Source organism: Rousettus aegyptiacus, unplaced genomic scaffold, assembly GCF_014176215.1.
Source record: "Rousettus aegyptiacus isolate mRouAeg1 unplaced genomic scaffold, mRouAeg1.p scaffold_m13_p_17, whole genome shotgun sequence".
NCBI classification, from domain to species: domain Eukaryota; kingdom Metazoa; phylum Chordata; class Mammalia; order Chiroptera; family Pteropodidae; genus Rousettus; species Rousettus aegyptiacus.
Genome location: NW_023416292.1, coordinates 13,869,791 through 13,886,748, shown reverse-complemented (window position 1 = coordinate 13,886,748; position 16,958 = coordinate 13,869,791). Strand labels below are relative to the sequence as shown.

The 16,958-nt window shown below is 48.4% G+C and overlaps 1 protein-coding gene across 1 annotated transcript in view; it reads left to right on the top strand.

The window, feature by feature from the left end:
• Positions 1 to 16,958, top strand: part of RGSL1 (regulator of G protein signaling like 1) — a 92,313-nt gene that overhangs the window by 42,448 nt on the left and 32,907 nt on the right. Inside the window, exons 4-10 of the mRNA XM_036234536.1 lie at positions 4,091 to 7,334; positions 8,557 to 8,686; positions 9,243 to 9,347; positions 10,355 to 10,516; positions 11,597 to 12,561; positions 14,416 to 14,478; positions 14,906 to 15,128. Of these exons, the coding sequence (XP_036090429.1) occupies positions 7,155 to 7,334; positions 8,557 to 8,686; positions 9,243 to 9,347; positions 10,355 to 10,516; positions 11,597 to 12,561; positions 14,416 to 14,478; positions 14,906 to 15,128 (1,828 nt within the window). The 5' untranslated portion in view covers positions 4,091 to 7,154. The remainder of the gene's footprint in view (positions 1 to 4,090; positions 7,335 to 8,556; positions 8,687 to 9,242; positions 9,348 to 10,354; positions 10,517 to 11,596; positions 12,562 to 14,415; positions 14,479 to 14,905; positions 15,129 to 16,958) is intronic.

Sequence of the window (16,958 nt, the reverse complement as noted above, 5' to 3'; positions counted from 1 at the left end):
GAGTGACTAGATCAGTGGAGGACTGATCAGGATTAGAAGAATTGGGGTCAAAACCCATCAAAGAAGATCTCCAGTTATTGTGTATGCTATGATTTGATGCAATAGTAAATGGTTTTGTTCCAATCTTCTGGTAAAATTCTTAGATATGTAGGATACCTTTTCTTAAAAAAAAATAGTTCCTTTCCATATAGATATTGTTTACTTCTTTCATAACATCTGCGGGAAAGTCTAATTGAACATATAAGGATACACACAAGAAGTGGTGAGAGGAATTATACAGAAAAATAGATTGTTGTGAGGAAGACCGTGGGGTTTCGTTTTAAGTCCATTAAAATACATTTTTTTTCATGTGAAAAGGAGGTTTGATTTATTGGCATATTTGAAATAGCATTGGCTCTTGAATTAAATAGGCAGAAGCAAATCTCAGTGTTGTACTTACTATCTTTCAATAGAAAGGAGGTGATAATAATCTCTATTTTGCAGGACTGTGAATTGAATGAGAACAGAGAATAAGCCACCCAGTCTAATTTCTTCATGGAAGGCATTCAGCTCATGTTTATTTTCTCCCTTGTCAAAGCCAGTGGCAAATGAAGTGACCCACAGCCAACCAGAGGGAACTATATGGGAAGGAAGAAAAGGGGTGAAAACAAAACTTGGGTAGTAGGTTGAATTTTCTAGCTTATCTGAGAGAAAAGTGAAGTTGTTAAACATTCATGAGATAGCTGTTACATTTCCAGGAAGATATTACATCCGAAAGACACAATAGAAATAAATAAAGAAATCTCTGCTTTCCCAAAGTATAAAGTCAAGTTAAATAGATAGAACTTAAAACTTAGGATCTATAATTGGACAACAATTTTAAAGAACCCGTCAATACATACAAAGTAGTATGAACTAAAAGCCTAGGTATAGGAAGAGTCTGGTACCTTCAAGGGCATCCATGAGATCGGGTAGCATAAAGACTGATAGAATCTGGAACCCCTTAGAGGAGGTGTCACTGCGTGTTCACAAGGAGCGGGGTTCTGTTGACGGGGGGGCTGATTCAGCCCCTAATCAATTCCAGTGGCAGGAAGAGGGTAGCAACATGAGCAATGCTGGTGAGTCTCTGAGAGGGAGCTCCGAGGCCTCGAGCCTCCCAAACGAGGCGGGCCACTCACCGTCCCCGTCACTAAGAAATCTGAGTCATTTAGGGAACCCGTATGTGGCTCCGATGTTATTCATGCCCTTTACTTTCCTTTCTCTTCTTCTCCCCACCCCCACCCACCACCTTATGCCACCAGGCCTCGTTCATAAGACAACTAAGACAACTAAGAGGCAGGAAGTAAAATGCAGATCGGGCCATCACGTGCCATACCTCCTCCAGGTGGAAGGCTAGCGCGAGGTTTGGAATAATCCAGTAACTTCTTTTGTTCACTCTTTGGTATTACTGTTGTGTGGAATGAGTGTTGAAAGCCTTCCCAACTTATTAGGAAGTCTGAAGGCGAACAGGTGAGAATGGAAAAATAGGAATAAAGACATAGTAGGATGAAGGGGAGGATATGAAGAGCCTTGTTCCTATACCCCGTTAAGACTGTCTTGTGAATGGAACGCCCTGTCATAGTTGAACCCCTTGTCACCAGCAGTGTGTGTAGCTATGGAACACAACCAATTGGAAAATTTCTGCCAAACCCTACTTTCCTATACTGAGAAACCCTACAGCTTGAAGATCTTCTCTTGAAAGAACAAGCCATTCAACATTTGTAGAACTTAGACGTTGCACAGACCCTTTTAGTACCTAGGGGAAGAAAGATGAAAGGCCAAGTCCCTCCTCTCATGGAATTCATTCTGGCGGGGAAGACAGATACATCAGTGGATGAAAACAATGACTTGTTCATTGTAATGGTGGGAGATGTGCAGGGGGTGGGCATCCATTTTACCGCTGTGGTAGATTCTACCATGCGCGGTTCACCACAAAGATCATACGTCAACCAGTTCTCAGTGGATGACTGGTAATTTGTGAAGCACGCTGAGGTCGAGAGGGCATTTCAGGCCATGGGAACGCAAGAGCAGAGATGTGGAGGTTGGAAGTGAGAGTACAGAACACGTGTAAGGAAGAGCAGTGTCTTGGCTGGTCAGCAGGAGGTGTCACGCTGCAGGACGGCGGGGGACGAGGCTGGGAGGAACGCAAAAGCCAGATCTGGCGAAGTCTCGGACGCTGTACGAAGGAGTTTGGACTCGACCTTGGAGGGCATTGAGGAGTCTTTGAACGTTTTAACAAAAATAGGATCAAAAGGTTATGGGGGCAGTACGGATGGTCCCTGGGAAGGAGAGAGACTCGAGGCCATTTTAAGAAACTGATGCAGTAATCTACGTGGGAGATGACAGAGGGCGTGACTTTGTGGATGAGGAGGAGAGGGCAGGTTCCAAAGCTATGTGTAGCAGGGGAAACCACAGAGCATGGTCCTCTGTTCCACATGGAGTATTTGGGGAGGTGGGGGGGGGGAGGGGGAGAGAGAGAGAGAGAGAGAAACAGAGAAACAGAGAGGAAGAGAGGAATCAAAGATGATTTTCTTTCTGGTTTAGACAATCAGATGAGTCGCGGCTGTAGTAACTGGGACTGGGAATACAGGAAAAGGAGCAGGTTGGAAAGAAAAAAAGTTCAGATCAACTTTGAAAATGTTGAGATGAAGGTGCTGGCGGACGGAAGTCCATGTAGAGATGTGTCATGGCTCCTGGGATATTTAGAACTTGAGCGAAGGAAAGAAGTCTGGACCAAAAAATGTAGATTTTGGAATCATCCATGTGGCATAGATTAAATAACTCAGGGGATGTTTATAAAAAGAAGAGTAGAGGGCTGAGGAGGGAGACAGAAGAAAAAAACAGAAAAATTTATAGCACTGGGTGGCAGAAAAGAAAAAGAACTGACATCAGCTCTGCTACTATAGAGTTTGATTGTCTAGGTTTCTATTTCTATTACACAAAAACAGTAACCACCAAGTGCCGTCGGGAAAAGTGATGGAGGATTGTTTAGTTATGTTATCATAACTACGCTCTAGTGATTGCGAGTGGCATTTACTATTCACATCAGACATTTGACCTGACCGAGGGATGAGACTAGCGTATGGTATTTAGGTCGCTCAGTTTGCAAGTCTTTCGTCATAAATTTGGGTTTGATGGGAAAATGCTGGGTTATTGCTCACTGGTTGAACACGGTGCTCTAAGGGCGTAGACAGGGAATTAGCGTTAACTGAGAGGAGTCACCCGCTCCACCTGTGGTCTCCATGCCTGGCTTTGTGACATTCAACATGTATCTCTTCGGATTAACTTGGGTGGCACAAGGATCGAGCTCGAGGAGAATAAAAAAAAAAAAAAAACGCTTTAGTGTGGCCAAATCAATATTCAGAAAAGCTGTTGTTAGTTAGGCTTTAATGTTGGTCCGAACCAGCAAGTTGTGCTTTGACTGGAGTCCCCACCCTGGGATTCTGCAAATTGAGTGCCAAAAATAAATAAAGTCTGATGGAGCTGACAGTGTAACGAGAGAGCGCGGACCCCATTCCTGGCCATACGAATACAGCGTACAGGCAATGAATGGTTTTCTGCGCCGTCTGTCCCCTGGGAAGCGTGCAGAGCGCCTGGGTTGTGGGTGCCACTCCAGCCAACAGGGGAGGAGCCACAGAGGGCAAGGAGGCCATGCGAGGAGTGGTCAAAGCATTTCTTAGTGACTAGCCAGAGGAGAGGGGCTGCAGGCCAGCAGAAGGTTGTGCTGTCCTTATAAATGTGGGAGTACTGTCCCACTGGAGAGGACGTGGGTGAATTCTGTCGAGCTTCAGAGCGCAGAATTTCTATAAATGGAAAGAAGATAAAGGAAGGCAGTCCATGGTATGAAAAATCTTTCTAAACATTTTCTCTCTGAATGGACAGCTCTACGGAGCAGTGAGCCCCCCACAGCTGCGGGGGCTGGGGGAGAAATTGAGATAAGTGACTGTGAAGGCCATTGTCATGCCGAGATTGGGCCCTGTGAAATGACTCATTCACCAGCTTCGTTTTCTCATCCTGAGGACAATCCTGGTTCATGACGGGATTGTTTTTTTTTCTCTCTCTCCCCATACAGAGATAATTTGTTCTACAAATCTCATAATTCTGCTAGAGGATGAAATCTTTGCCGATTTTTTCAACACATTTCTTTCTCTCCCGGTAAGCATTCTCAGACTTAAATTTACATGTTTCATCAACAGCTGAATAATGAATCTCGCTGAGCTCAGTGCCTTATTTTTTTTTTTAAATAAACTTCTTACCAAATCAAAACTATTTCAATTCGAGCAGATAAATATGAATCCGAATCTCCTCTAAAACCTCCAGGAACTTCCTGGATCTAACGAACCCCAAACCCCCGGCCTCCTAAATTGCCTTTGCCTGCACCTCACACCCTCCGCTGGTGCCCAGTGCAGTGCCTTGGCGAGCACCCCTGGCTTTCTCCCACCTCTGCACCTCTCCTTGGCTGTGTTCTTGGTTTCCATGGTTCCGTCTACCAAAAGTCTCAACCATTTTTCAAATCTCTCCCTAAGGAATTCCTAGGTCCTCCTAACAACCGGGTTTCTCCCTCCCTCCGCGTCCCTGGGCACTTCGCAGCTCTCTTGTGTTTTACACGTGCGTCTCCGTCACCGGGTGGTGAGGCTGTGGGTTCCTGCGGGACGAGGGCTGTGGGTTATTCACTGTGCTCGCCTCCCCTCGCCGGGTGTTTAGCATGTAACGATCAGTGGGTAATTCCCTGGAATCGACTGCATATATTTTCTCAATCTTTGCTGTTAAAACAAACCAAAAAAACATCAAAATATTCTTAAACCCAAACCTGGACTGACCTTGCATCTTTTTGGATTAAATCTTTGGTTACATCTTAACACTGGTGCCTTATAAATTGTGGCTCATTTCAGTGCACCCTTTCCCATGGAACGCCACCTGTTAAAAGTTGCAATTTCATGTAACTGAGGCGGGGGGAGGAAACACTGTATTATCCCACAAACACGTATGGGTAGTCACTTTGTGCAGCCCTCGGGCATAGCACTGGGACACAAATGTTAATGATAGCACCCCTGTCCTCAAGGAATTCCCAGTCGAGTAGGAGAGACTGATATTTAAGGTGAGTGCAGAAAGGGTTGCGAGTCTCTAAAAGGCAATGGAGTACAAGTGCATTGGAGGGAGAGGCCATGCTCCTCCCTGGAAGAGGCAGGAAAGGCCACAGGGAAGAGATGACTCAAGGCAAGGGTTGAACACAGACTAAGTATTTGGGAGAGCGTGGCGGTTAAAGAAGTAGGAGGCGAAGGCAGAGGGTGGGTAGCAAGAGAGGCAAAGGCATCGCAGACAGAACAGAGTCGAGGCAGCAAGGAATGCAACCCATGGCGCTTCGGGGGGAACCGCAGAACTCAGTGAGGCTGAAGATAACGTTGTGGGAGTCAGACACCATTGCGAGACCGGGAGGGACGGCCGTGGCTGAGCCGGGCCCTCTGAGAGCAGGCAGGCTGTGCTCAGGGGTTTGGACGTCATCCGGAAGGCGACAGCCATTGAAGTGTTTTAAGTAATGATGGGTCAGACTTTCATTTGAGAAAATCATTTCTACAGAAGGCTGGCAGTCGGTGGGGCTGTCCGGGGACCACGGTGGAGGCGGGGAGACCCGTTAGGAGATCGTCTCAGTAGTCCAGGCGGGAGGTGAGAGGGATCTAAAGGCAAAAGGGTGAAGAGGATGGGACGAATAGGAGAGATTTCTTTTTTATGAAGCAAAATACAGGGCCCTCGTCACTGTTTGAATGCTGAGGAGAGGCAGTGACGAGAAAGGAGGGGTGAGGGTAAGGCGTGGGTGCCTGGCCAGATGGTGGTGCCAGCTACATGGTTAAACAAACAAACAAACAAACAAACGAACGAATAAGTAAAGGCGGAGGAAGAGGCCTCTAAGAGCAGGTCTTTTGGGTGGTCCTGACTCATGCTATTGCCTCTGCCATTACCTAATGAAAGGCTTCAGAAGTAACCTTAAAACATCCATCAGCGCCATTTAAGCAGTTTATTCTAGAAATGGAGAGAGCGATATGGAAAGCGGAATCCTAGCCAAGAACGTTCGCCAGTCCTGGCCACGTAGCGGCCGTGGCCTAGTCGGAGGGGCAGCGGTGTTTCGTGTCAAACACTGCTGTCACTTTACACTTCGCTACCCCTCGCCCTGGGAAGCTGCATCATTTGCTTCTTACAGATGGGCCTCAGACGTTAAGTGACTTCCCTGAGACCAGCCGACCGGGTCTTACGGCTCCAGACCTCGGCCTTGTGCCCGCTCCGGTGCCAATGTCACATGATGAAACTGGTTCCATTCACGACTCCCACAAGACCTCATAACCTCCCAGTCCTACCCACATCCTGTCAAGGTCACGTCACCTGCCAGGCAGGGCGCGTCTCGTCACACACTGAGTGCAGGGCAGAGAGGCGCCACTGAGGACCGAATCTCCTTCAGAGAGTGGCTTCTGTAAAATGCAGGGGGCACCGGCACCTTCCTTTGACACCTCGCAGCCAAGGACAAAGGGGAGAGAACGAAAGGGCCACAGGCTGACAAAGGCATGGGACTGCGCATCTCGGGGAGATGGTCACGAATTGGGGTTTCGGGCTCTCCGGTTTTGCGCCAACGCTTTGGGGACTCTTTGAGACATTTCAGTGCCTATGGTGAGACTGCTAAGCTCAGACGCACATGAACACAGACGCCCCATTCCATCGGTCTCAGAGGCGGTTGCCTAAGTCGCAGGCCTTGCTCCATGACAAAGGAGAAGAGTAGCCTAGAATGATCTATCCATTTTGGACACTCTTAATGCCCCCCTAAGTAAGTTGTACCCTTACTCTTCATGTATTCAGTCCTCTCTACTTCCAGCTCAGGAGTTTAGGCAAATCCAAAGCTGCTTCTCTGTATGGAAGGGGTTTCAGCCTTTGCTTTAGCTCCTTGAGTCCACGGAGAAACGAATAACACAGTACACAGACACCTTTTAACATCATGGATTTTGGCCTTTGCACGTGGGCAGGATAACTCCAGGGCAGGGCAGAACGGAGGCAGAAGATAAACGAACCTTGCAATTTTTGTCTGTCTGGGGTGTTTTTGTACAAGGCAAGTCGATCCAGTGGCATACATTTAAGAATGAACGTCCCTTGAAATGGGAAAGCCGCGGAGCCTCCCTTCCCGTGCGGCTGCGACGGGCGTCACGCGGCGGAGACGGGAAGCTCTACCCCTGTCGCTGTTTCCTAGCTTTCTTTTGCAGGTTTTTGGTCAGACACCATTTTACACAGTTGACAATGCACAGTGGAGCCTGTGGCCAGAAATACCTCATGATTTGGTGAGTGAGATTCTGGAGTGGCAGAGGGTGTGGGATGGGGGAAGAGGGAGCCGAATTTGAAGTATGATTGGGAGAGGGCGAGGGAGAAGGAGAGGAAGGAGGCCCAGCGTGTGACTATGGAAGGAACTAGAAAGCAGGCGAGTAGAACAAACAGCATCTAGCCAGGCAGAGAGTTCCCCGTGTGGGATTTTTACCGCTCGGGCCAGCAATGTTGGTGAGTTCTGGTTAGCGGATGGGATTTATCTCTCAGGCCCACTGTGACTGTTGGAGTGCTGTGTTGAGAAGAACTCCGAGGCCACACCTAAGCCAGGAAAGAGTCTGGGAATTGATTGGCGGTGCCCGCCAAGGGTGTGGCACGGGAAGTGGCAGCCCCGGCCACGTAGCGATCGTTCACATTGTAAGGCGTAGCTCATGGTAAGAGGACTTCCTGCGCTTCCTCGTGGCTCCCTGACTGTTCTCCTCCGGAGACTGTCTTTCTCTTCACATCTTTTTCCTTGTCCACGTCTATTGTCTCTTCTCCTCCCCCTTCCCGTCTCCTTTTCCACTGTGTAGATTTTAGACTTGCTAATGGCTTCCGCATGCCCTACCTGCATCGTGTGGAGTCAGAAGGATCACTGTAAGCCCTGTTCCCAGCAAGGTTTCCTTTTCCTCTGGGATCTGGAAAGCCGAGAAGGGCATTCCACTCTGGTCCTTATATTTGGTTTCCCTAGAAGAACTCGGAAACGTCAAAGTTTTATTTTTTCGCCTCCCTTCTCGGGTGGCTCTGTCTCCATCCCGTACTCCCAAGGAGGTTGTGTGTGCATCTTTGTGTGTCTCCGTACATGTTGTATAGCTGATATGGGCCGGGAGCCTGGGCAGAATTAGAAGTGTGCTCACAAAGAAGCAAGTCGACTGGAGTTGTGACACGATGCCAGGCCAAAATTCGTTCCGCGTCTCTTCTATGAAGCGAACCGTAGATCTTTTCTTAAACAGCTTCACCCAGAAATAAGGAAGATTTTTTTGACAAAAGACCAACAACCTTTTTCTTTCCTACCAATCTGTTCACTGCTTTGGGGGCCTCAGCCCGAGTCTCCATTCCCCTTAGATACTGTTTTTAATCAACGTGCCTCTCCTCTGGGCCAGATACTGCAAGCGTGAGGTTATTTATTGCCTCTTGGTAAGCTGGATTTCTTAGCGTTCAGCTCAATTTCTCTTTTCTTTTTCTATTTTATTTGGACTCTAGACTGCAAAGTACAAAGGATTACTGACCTGGTTGGAAAAATATCGGTTACCTTTCTTCTGTAAAACCAACTTGTGTCTCCATTACATTCTCTGTCAGGAGCTCATCAGTTTCATTAATTCCCCAGAAGGAGGTAAGCATGGGGGTGAACGTGTGGAGAAGCGTGGGAAGCCGGGCTCTGTAGCAATCCTGTGCCTATCGGTCCTACACGAAGGTACGAATACTAGTCGCCTTTGTAGCGTTAGATATGCAGGTGGCTCGGCCTGTGTTGTGGCAGTAGATGAAATCTTAGGCTGAAAAATTCGTGCCTAGAGCAATAAGCAGGAGTCAGATGGGCTGGGCTATTTGTCTCACCACAGCCAGAAGTGAGAGAGCTAACGGTGGCCACAGAACGTGACAAGGTTACCTAAAATACATTCAGAATCGTACACATCCCTCCGCCTTCGTTGCCACCTTCCTGGTCTAAGCCACCATCGCTTCTCACCTGGCTACTGAAACCACCTCTTAATTAAACTCCTCGCTTCTGCTCTCGTCCTGCTGCTCATAGCAGCCAGAATGAGCCGCCGTTTTCCTGCCCCCCCCCCCGCCCCGCCCACCGAGCGAATGGGGCTCTGACCTCGCTGGAGGCCGAGAGAGGGGCCGGGGCGGGAGCTCGCTGTCTCTCTCTCATCACGAACTTCTCCTGGCAGCCAAGATGATGAGATGGGATACGGCAGACCAGTGGCTGCTCCAGAAGTGCATTGGCGGGGTCAGAGGGATGTGGCGCTTCTGCACCTACCTCAAGGGCAGCTCAGGTGGGTTCTTAAGAGTTGTCCCTGGGGCCTCTGCAGGTTCTCAGCTTCCAGAATGCTCCAGAGCACTTTGTGACAGTTATGTATGCTTGTGGTGAATATTTAAAAAAAAAAAAATCCTATAACGCATTTGGGATAAAGTCTTTGAAAACTGGGATCCATAGTCTAAGTCAGGGCAGAGCAGCCGCGTCCCTTTCTTTCACTCATTCATGCAGCGGTGTTTATCGAGCACCGCTCTTCGGCAGTGACCGTGCTGGGAGGTGGGAATACAGAGGTGAACAAGAGTGATAAGTTCCCACCTCCTAAAGCTGCCGCGATGGTGGGGAGACAGACAAGGAGCCGGCGAATAAGTAAGTCCCTGTGGCCGTAGCGCTGGGATGCACTGCTTTCCGTTCCGTTGGGTCCAGTCATTGATGAGCACCAGGAGGCCAGCAGCGGCACCGACTGCCACTCCAGGTCAGGAGCGTTCAGTTTTATCCAGGGACAAGCCCTAGTTTAAGGGTAAAATCCTGGATCCCCAGGGAGCAGGTAGGGAAGATCTAGATAGACTATCTTCCATTCTGTCACCAAGACATCACCCAAAGCTGTGTGTGAATGCAGCAGTCTTTGACACCTTTCGGCTCCAATGTCTTCCTACAGGCTCCTCCGGGTCCATGATTTAGGAAAACAATTTTTTTTTTCTCTGATCTTTCATTTTTGGACAAAACTCAGATGTCTCACGATCCATCCTGAGTCTTAAAGTTGTCCCTAAAGTGGTAGTTTTTCTAACAACAAAAATGTCACAAAAAAATTTCCTGTCCTTTAAGTCCCTTTTCCTCATGCTTCCCATCCACCCCCACATGAGGATATTTCATGGAGATGGTGCCTTAGCCCAGAGGAGTGACTAAGGGTGATGTGTGAGACAGTAGAGTGAGCTGGTCAGGTGGAGGCGTCAGCTGCTACGCCCAGATGCAGCTGTGGAAGGGGCGAGATTGGGGCACAGCTCTGTGCCTCCCCTGTCTGATCCGCAGGTGAACAGCTACTGGATTTCTGGATCCTCACTGAGGAGATCCTGAGCATCGATGAGATGAACCTGGAATTAAGGGACCACTACCTGTCCCTCCTCCTTGTGCTGAAGGCCACACATCTCCAGGAGGGGTCCCGGGTGGTCACGCTCTGCAACATGAACATCAGTAAGAACCATAAAGCGTATCTGGAATGGAATCTCTGGGAGATATCACCAAAAAGATCAACCCAGAGTCTGATAGCCCTCAGTCTCTTGCCTTGCACACTGACACCCTTCCCATCTTCTGTGTATCGGGGATGCCAGTGGGAGCCCCAACTCCTAACAGGAAGGGGATGAGAGAGACCAGTTGTCCTTAGGCTAGTGTGCGCCTCTTCCTGAGCTTTGACTTGTCAGTGACAGTTGGCTGGATGGAGGAATTGGGACAGGGTAATTCAACAGCTCTCCATCTTCTGAGCCCACAGGGCTTGTCTTTTGGGGATTCCCTAGAATAAACCACAATCTGCAGGCCAAACGAAGTACATGTGGCTTATGAGCTGGAATTTTAAAAATGGTTATAAAGGGTTAAAAAAGAAAACTGCAACAGAGACAATCTGTGGCTCATGAAGCCTAAAACATTGACTAGCTCTCCTTTTTCAGAAAAGACCTGCCCAGCTCTTCTCTAGAACATCAGATTCATCCAATTTATGTATGTATTTATTAAGCAAGGAGGCATTGCTAACCCGAACACAAATGGGTTCCGGAAGATTTACTTTTTTCTTTGGTATTAGTCACACTCTTCTCTATTCATAGAGATAACTTGAGAGTTGATGACATTAAATCGAGACTGGTAAGGACTCCCTTAAATTATCCAGCCCACCCCCCCCCCTTCCTCCCATCAGATCTGACCGTGAGAAATTCCATTCAGAGGTACATGTCTCTCGTTCTTAAACATATTTTCTTGTGCCTTTTGCTTTTCTTTATGATAACATTTAATAGTCCTCTATAAAATGACTTATTTCTATGGGGAAGAAGGAAGGTAATCAGAGAAAAGGGGTCACTCTGTGCTGAGCAAACCCTAAAAATGTGTCCACGGTATATTTGACCTGTTCACACACACACACACACACACACACACACACACACACACACACACACGGATGAATGTATGAGGGATGAATGAAATGCTATACACAAAAACATGAAAAAACTTTTAAAATCTCTCTATCCCCACAGCATTTTTATCTTCACGTCCGTCTGTTTTTTCCAGAGGCCCTCCTGAACCTCTCCATCTGGCATCCCAACCAGTCTACCACCAGGAGGGAGATCCTGAGCCACATGCAGAAAATGGCTTTGTTCAAGCTCCAGAGCTATTGGCTCCCCAACTTCTACACCCACGCCAAGACCATCATCGCTAGGGAGGAGTCGTGCCAGGGTCTGATGCAGGAGTACGATACTCGCACGTGCAGTGTTTGCTATACTCACGGAGGAGGGCTTCCTCTAAGCATGAACATCAAGAAGTGCTCCCGCCCCCTGAAGCGGTACTCGAGCAGGAAGACCAAGAGGAAGATGTGGGAGTTGATAGATCATGCCTCTTGGTCTCTAGAACTGGACACCCAGACAGACACCAACACTACGCTCCCCCAGGAGGTGTGTCCTCAGGAGAAGGTGGTTATACAGATGCCCTCTCTGAATGAGGCCTCTTCAAAGGAGAGAATAATCAGTTCCCCAGAAAAGGATGTTCTCTGTGCCAGGGAGTCCAGCGTGAAGAAGGCCAAGAGCCACCTCCACATAGAAGGCATCTTTGAGACAAAGTTCTCCACCCACCTGAGGACAGCCACCCCCTTCATCAGTCACTTCTCCCAGATAACAATGAAGAAGGCTGCCAAGCAAAGCCTCTGCTTGGACTACACCCACCGGGCCTTGTGTGCTGATACCTATGCAGGGCACCCCTTCAGGGACTACCTGAAGAGGCTGAACTTGAAGGTGCAGATCCAACTCCTGGACCTCTGGCAGGACCTGCACCATTTCCTCAGTGTCCTGATGAATAACAGGAAGACTGGGAATGCCATCATTCAGCACATGCTGGGCTCCCGGATCTGTGAGCTCTACTTGAATGAGCAGATTGGTCCACGCCTACCGCTCAGACCCCAAATCACCGAAGGTCTGAAGGAGCTGCTGCCTTTGGGGGATATGAGCCCCTGGATTCCCAGAGCCCAGAAGGAGATCTGCCAGGTAGGCCATGCCTCACAAAAATGGGTTAGTGTCTGGAAGGTTAGGTCAGGACTACCCCCAAATCCTCTCTGGTCATCTGTACTGAGCTAATGATATAATCATTCACATAACCCTTCACATATTGAAGATTTGGTTAATCCTTTAGAAGCAAACTCTACAAATTGCCAAGAACCAACTGAAACTCCAAAGCAGAATTCTCCTTTATGTGGATTCTCCCAAAACCTTGAACCTCAGAGCATTCTATTGAGGGAAGTTTCAATAAGAGCGTTCTAGACATTATGTATTGAAATGCGGTAGCTTCCTTTCCATGACCAGCCATCAAGGAAATTGTCAATTAAGAAGGGTTTATTCCCAAAACGTTAGATAAAAACATGAGGCACACAGCAGGCTAGTGCAAGAACCGGGGTCAGAACCCGGGGTGTCCTTGGCTCTAAGTCCAACACAATTTCCAGTACACCGTAACTCTCCAGGGTTGGACATCTGGGTAGTGTGGCACCAGATCAGTCCAGTAGAGCCACAGCCGAAGCTCTTCTTTGCACAGTATGTCAGTAATGAGAGCACAGAGGCCCCTGCCCCTGGGGGAGGCATTTGAGGTGAGAGGCTGAGGCGGAGGCTGTGCTTCCTGGGTGAGCAGATCCGCACGGCAAACCCCCCTGCCTGGTGTTCAGCAAGGTGTAGAAGGTATTTGCATAGAGATAAGTCTGGCCTATTACAGTTTTTCGGATATAAAATCTTGGTATCATCCATGACTTGCCTCTGTCTCACACTCATGTCTAGTCTATTGGTGAATCCTGTTGGTTCAACCTTCAAAATATATCCAGTATCTGGCATTCCTCCCTCCCTTTACAACCATTCTGGTCCAGACCCCATCTAATGTCACCAAGGTTGGCACCGTAGCCTCCTAGCTGATGCCTCTGGGTCTGCCCTTGGCCCCCACTAGGCTCATTTCCACACCAGCCTCGGGGACTCTGCCAAAATATAAATTGGGTAATTTAATTGAAAATAAGTACAAGGAAGCAGTTTGGACCTTGAAAACGGACGGCTTTCTGTCTTTGGTAAAATCCAAAGTCCGTGCTAAAACTGACAAAGCCTACGCAGTCTGTTCTGCACCTCCCCAGTCTGGCTTCATCTTCAGGATTTCCTGAACTCAACACAGCAATCGTTGTCCCCTCCTCTCTGCTCCCAGACAACCTGGCTCACACCTCTAAGGCAGCATGTGCCGTACTGCCGTTCCTCATGCTAGAAGGTGCACTCCTTGATAACCAGGCTGGTAACATATTGATCTGTGTCTTCCCAGCTATGAGCACAGTGTCTGGCATGTGGGAGGCACTCAGAAAATATTTGCCAGAAAATTAGTAAATGAATAAATGTGAGAGTACAGCTCTACACGCCTAGCCGAGCACTAACTCATAGGTTTCTGTCGTCGTTATTGTTTATTTGTTTGCTTTAATGTAATGAAATATTCTTCACAAGTAGGTGAAGCTATGAAGAGTAGACACACTAGAGGAGATGGTTGGTTTTCAGGACCAGTTGGAGAATCAAATCAGATAGTACTTTGGAAAGGAATAAAGAAATACGAGATGTCAAATAATTGTCCTTCAGTCAACCGTTGTGTCTCTTCTTAAGTAAATATCAATTATGAGTCTGTGGGATGCAGAGAGAGAGACTGCTTGAGGTGCCATATGCAGTAGGGCAGAAGAACACCCCCCAGGCTGGTCATGACTAACGTTTGCTGTGCCGCTATGTCTCCAAAGTAAAGGATCCAGAACCCGCAGCCTCCTCCTCTCCCATAGCCGGAGAGACACAGCAGGCCGAGCAGCGCCTCCTAACGCTCACGTCGTGTTTGCCTTTCAGATGCTCAGCCCTTGGTATGATGAGTTTCTGGATGAAGAGGACCACTGGTTTCTCATTTTTTCGGTAGGCAGGGCTTTGAGTTGGGAAGGAATCATGAGGTCGAGGGCAGAAAAGAGACTTAAATGCTCTTTTCGAAGCCTTATTTGTTAAAGTGAATGAACTTCTGATTTTTTTTCCCCCTAAAGGGAACAGGGGCGGGGGGGGGGGGGGTTGACATCCCGTTGTTCTAAACGTAAACCTCTCAAGGAAAAAGACTCAAGTTCATAAGCTGACTTTAAAGAAGTCACAGTCATATAGAATTCCCCCCTTACGGAAAATGGGTTTGGTTTGAAGAGGGAGAGGGATGGCGTGTCAAGGAGCGATTGGTTCTTGACGAACTGAAAACATTCAGGGGCGAGTCTGCATGGTGGGGGAGGACGTTATGAAAACCTTGCTTCTGGTCCAGTTCCTGTAGCAAATGTCACCTGCCCCCTTTTCCCACTTCTCCTAGACTCAGACTAAGTTCATCAGCACCAAGTGGCATAAAAGAGACTCTATAAGCAAAAAAGAGAATACTCTTCTTTATAAGAGGTTTGAGGAATCCCTGGCGCTGAGCCGGGGGCTGGCTAATATGGAGGAGATGGATTCGATGCAGTGGCCAAAGATAGCTACCGAGGACCTAAGACAAGGCGGGTCTCTGCGGGTGGAACTGAAGTCTCCGGTGTTTCTGACAGGTAAGGGCGGTCACCACACCCGTACACAGAGGCAACTGGGAAATATTACTGTTTAACGTTTAGTGGTCATTTATGGCGCGTCAGCAGTGTGCAGTGCAAAGGTTACCTCCTGCGATCTTCGAAATAACCTGTGGGGCGAGTACTGAGTAACCGAGGCCGAGAGGGCAAGCGGCATTCCCGAGGTCGCACAGGACGTGGCCGAGCCAGCGTCCGAGTCTAGCCGGCCGGCAGCAGAGGTGCCTCCTGGCTGTGAAGGGGGCCGGAGCAGTCCAGTGTGGCCACCAGGGCGTCGCCACAGGGGGACTGAGCACTGCGTTCTGGGCGTCTCATGAGCATGTTCTGCCTCTCCAGGCTCCCCACCACGACTGGGTCCAAAGCGTTCCCATGAATGTATTTTTAATGGCGGTATCCTCCTCCAACGTGACACACCAGCCCAGCCAGGCAGTGGAAGGGGCACAAGGCTCTGCCGTCCCGAAGGTCCGGGGGTCGAAATCCTGGCTCTGCGAGTGACTGTGTAAACTTGAGCAATTTAACCTCTCTTCAAGTGCCGGTTCTCTCTCCTGTAAATTGAGAATAATGACAGGCTTGTGGAGATGACCTGAGATCATCTGTGAAAGACACAAGCCCCATGTTCAGCAATCGTACAGATCCAACAAATGTCAGTCATTATTATTCCAAGTGAACGAGCTGCTTTAATGATCTGTGCTGAGGCAGTCAGAGAAATGCAGTATTTCTCAAACTTTAACACCCAGTAAATGTATTTGACTTCAGGGAACATGTACCTGTGTATGTGTGTGTGCATCTAGATGGAAAAATATTTTCACAAACCAATACTTGCCCTTATTACATGAGATGATGTACTCTAATATTCTCTGTTCTGTTCTTTGTTTTATAAATGCTGGCAATGATTCGATTTATTTTTTGACATTCTATTGAGTCGTGACCTACACTTTGAAAAACATGGGTGGAGTAGGAGTTAAGCAAAAGCTTTGAAATTTCAATGTCACCACTGCCTTGCTCTGTGATCCTGGGCAAGTTACCCCACCTCTCTGAGCCTCGTTTCCTCATCTTTAGGGCCTGGTTAATGGCCCCTGCTTTGCAGGGCCGTTGAGGGGATTGGTGGCACTTACCCAGCAAGCAGGTGCTCAGTAAGTAGTACTTGATAGATTACACTAAAGAAAGGCAACACTCAACTCTTAAAATTTCAATGTACGCTCCAAACACAGAACAAGATGACTTGGATGCTTGCCTCTCGGAGCCATGCTTGGGCAAGAGTTATTTAAATCTGTCATGAACCGGCCCTCTGTTTTACCTCAGGGATTTGCCTTCTCTCTAAGTCCTGACCATTCTAGAACCTCTCCAAGAAATCAAGAGCAAAGTGGAAGAAAAGGGTAGCCGGTAAAGTTCACCACACTGATACCGGGCAACAGGCATTCCTTTAGTGGCCCTGGAGTGTCAAGGTGGCCAGGAAGAGTGGGCGCCCCCTCCATGGAGACGCCCCCTCCCTCCACCAACACACAGCCTCACTTCCTCCACCACTGCTTGTTGGGAACACAAGTTGTACCAAATGAAGGGCCACCTGCACATCAGCCCAACCCGGGCCCCTGACTGCCAGGCAGGCTGATACCTCCACTCAGTCTGGACCATAAATTCACAGCACCAGAACTAGCATCTCTCAGCTTTCGTATGGGAAAAATTGGTCCCAGGGAGGAGAAAAGACTTGCACGAGGTTGCTCGGCAAGGGAGGACCAGAAACCTGGATCCGCTGCAGAAATGATCCATGGCTCTTACTACTCACAAAAAAACAATTCTCTCTCAAAGGACAATTAT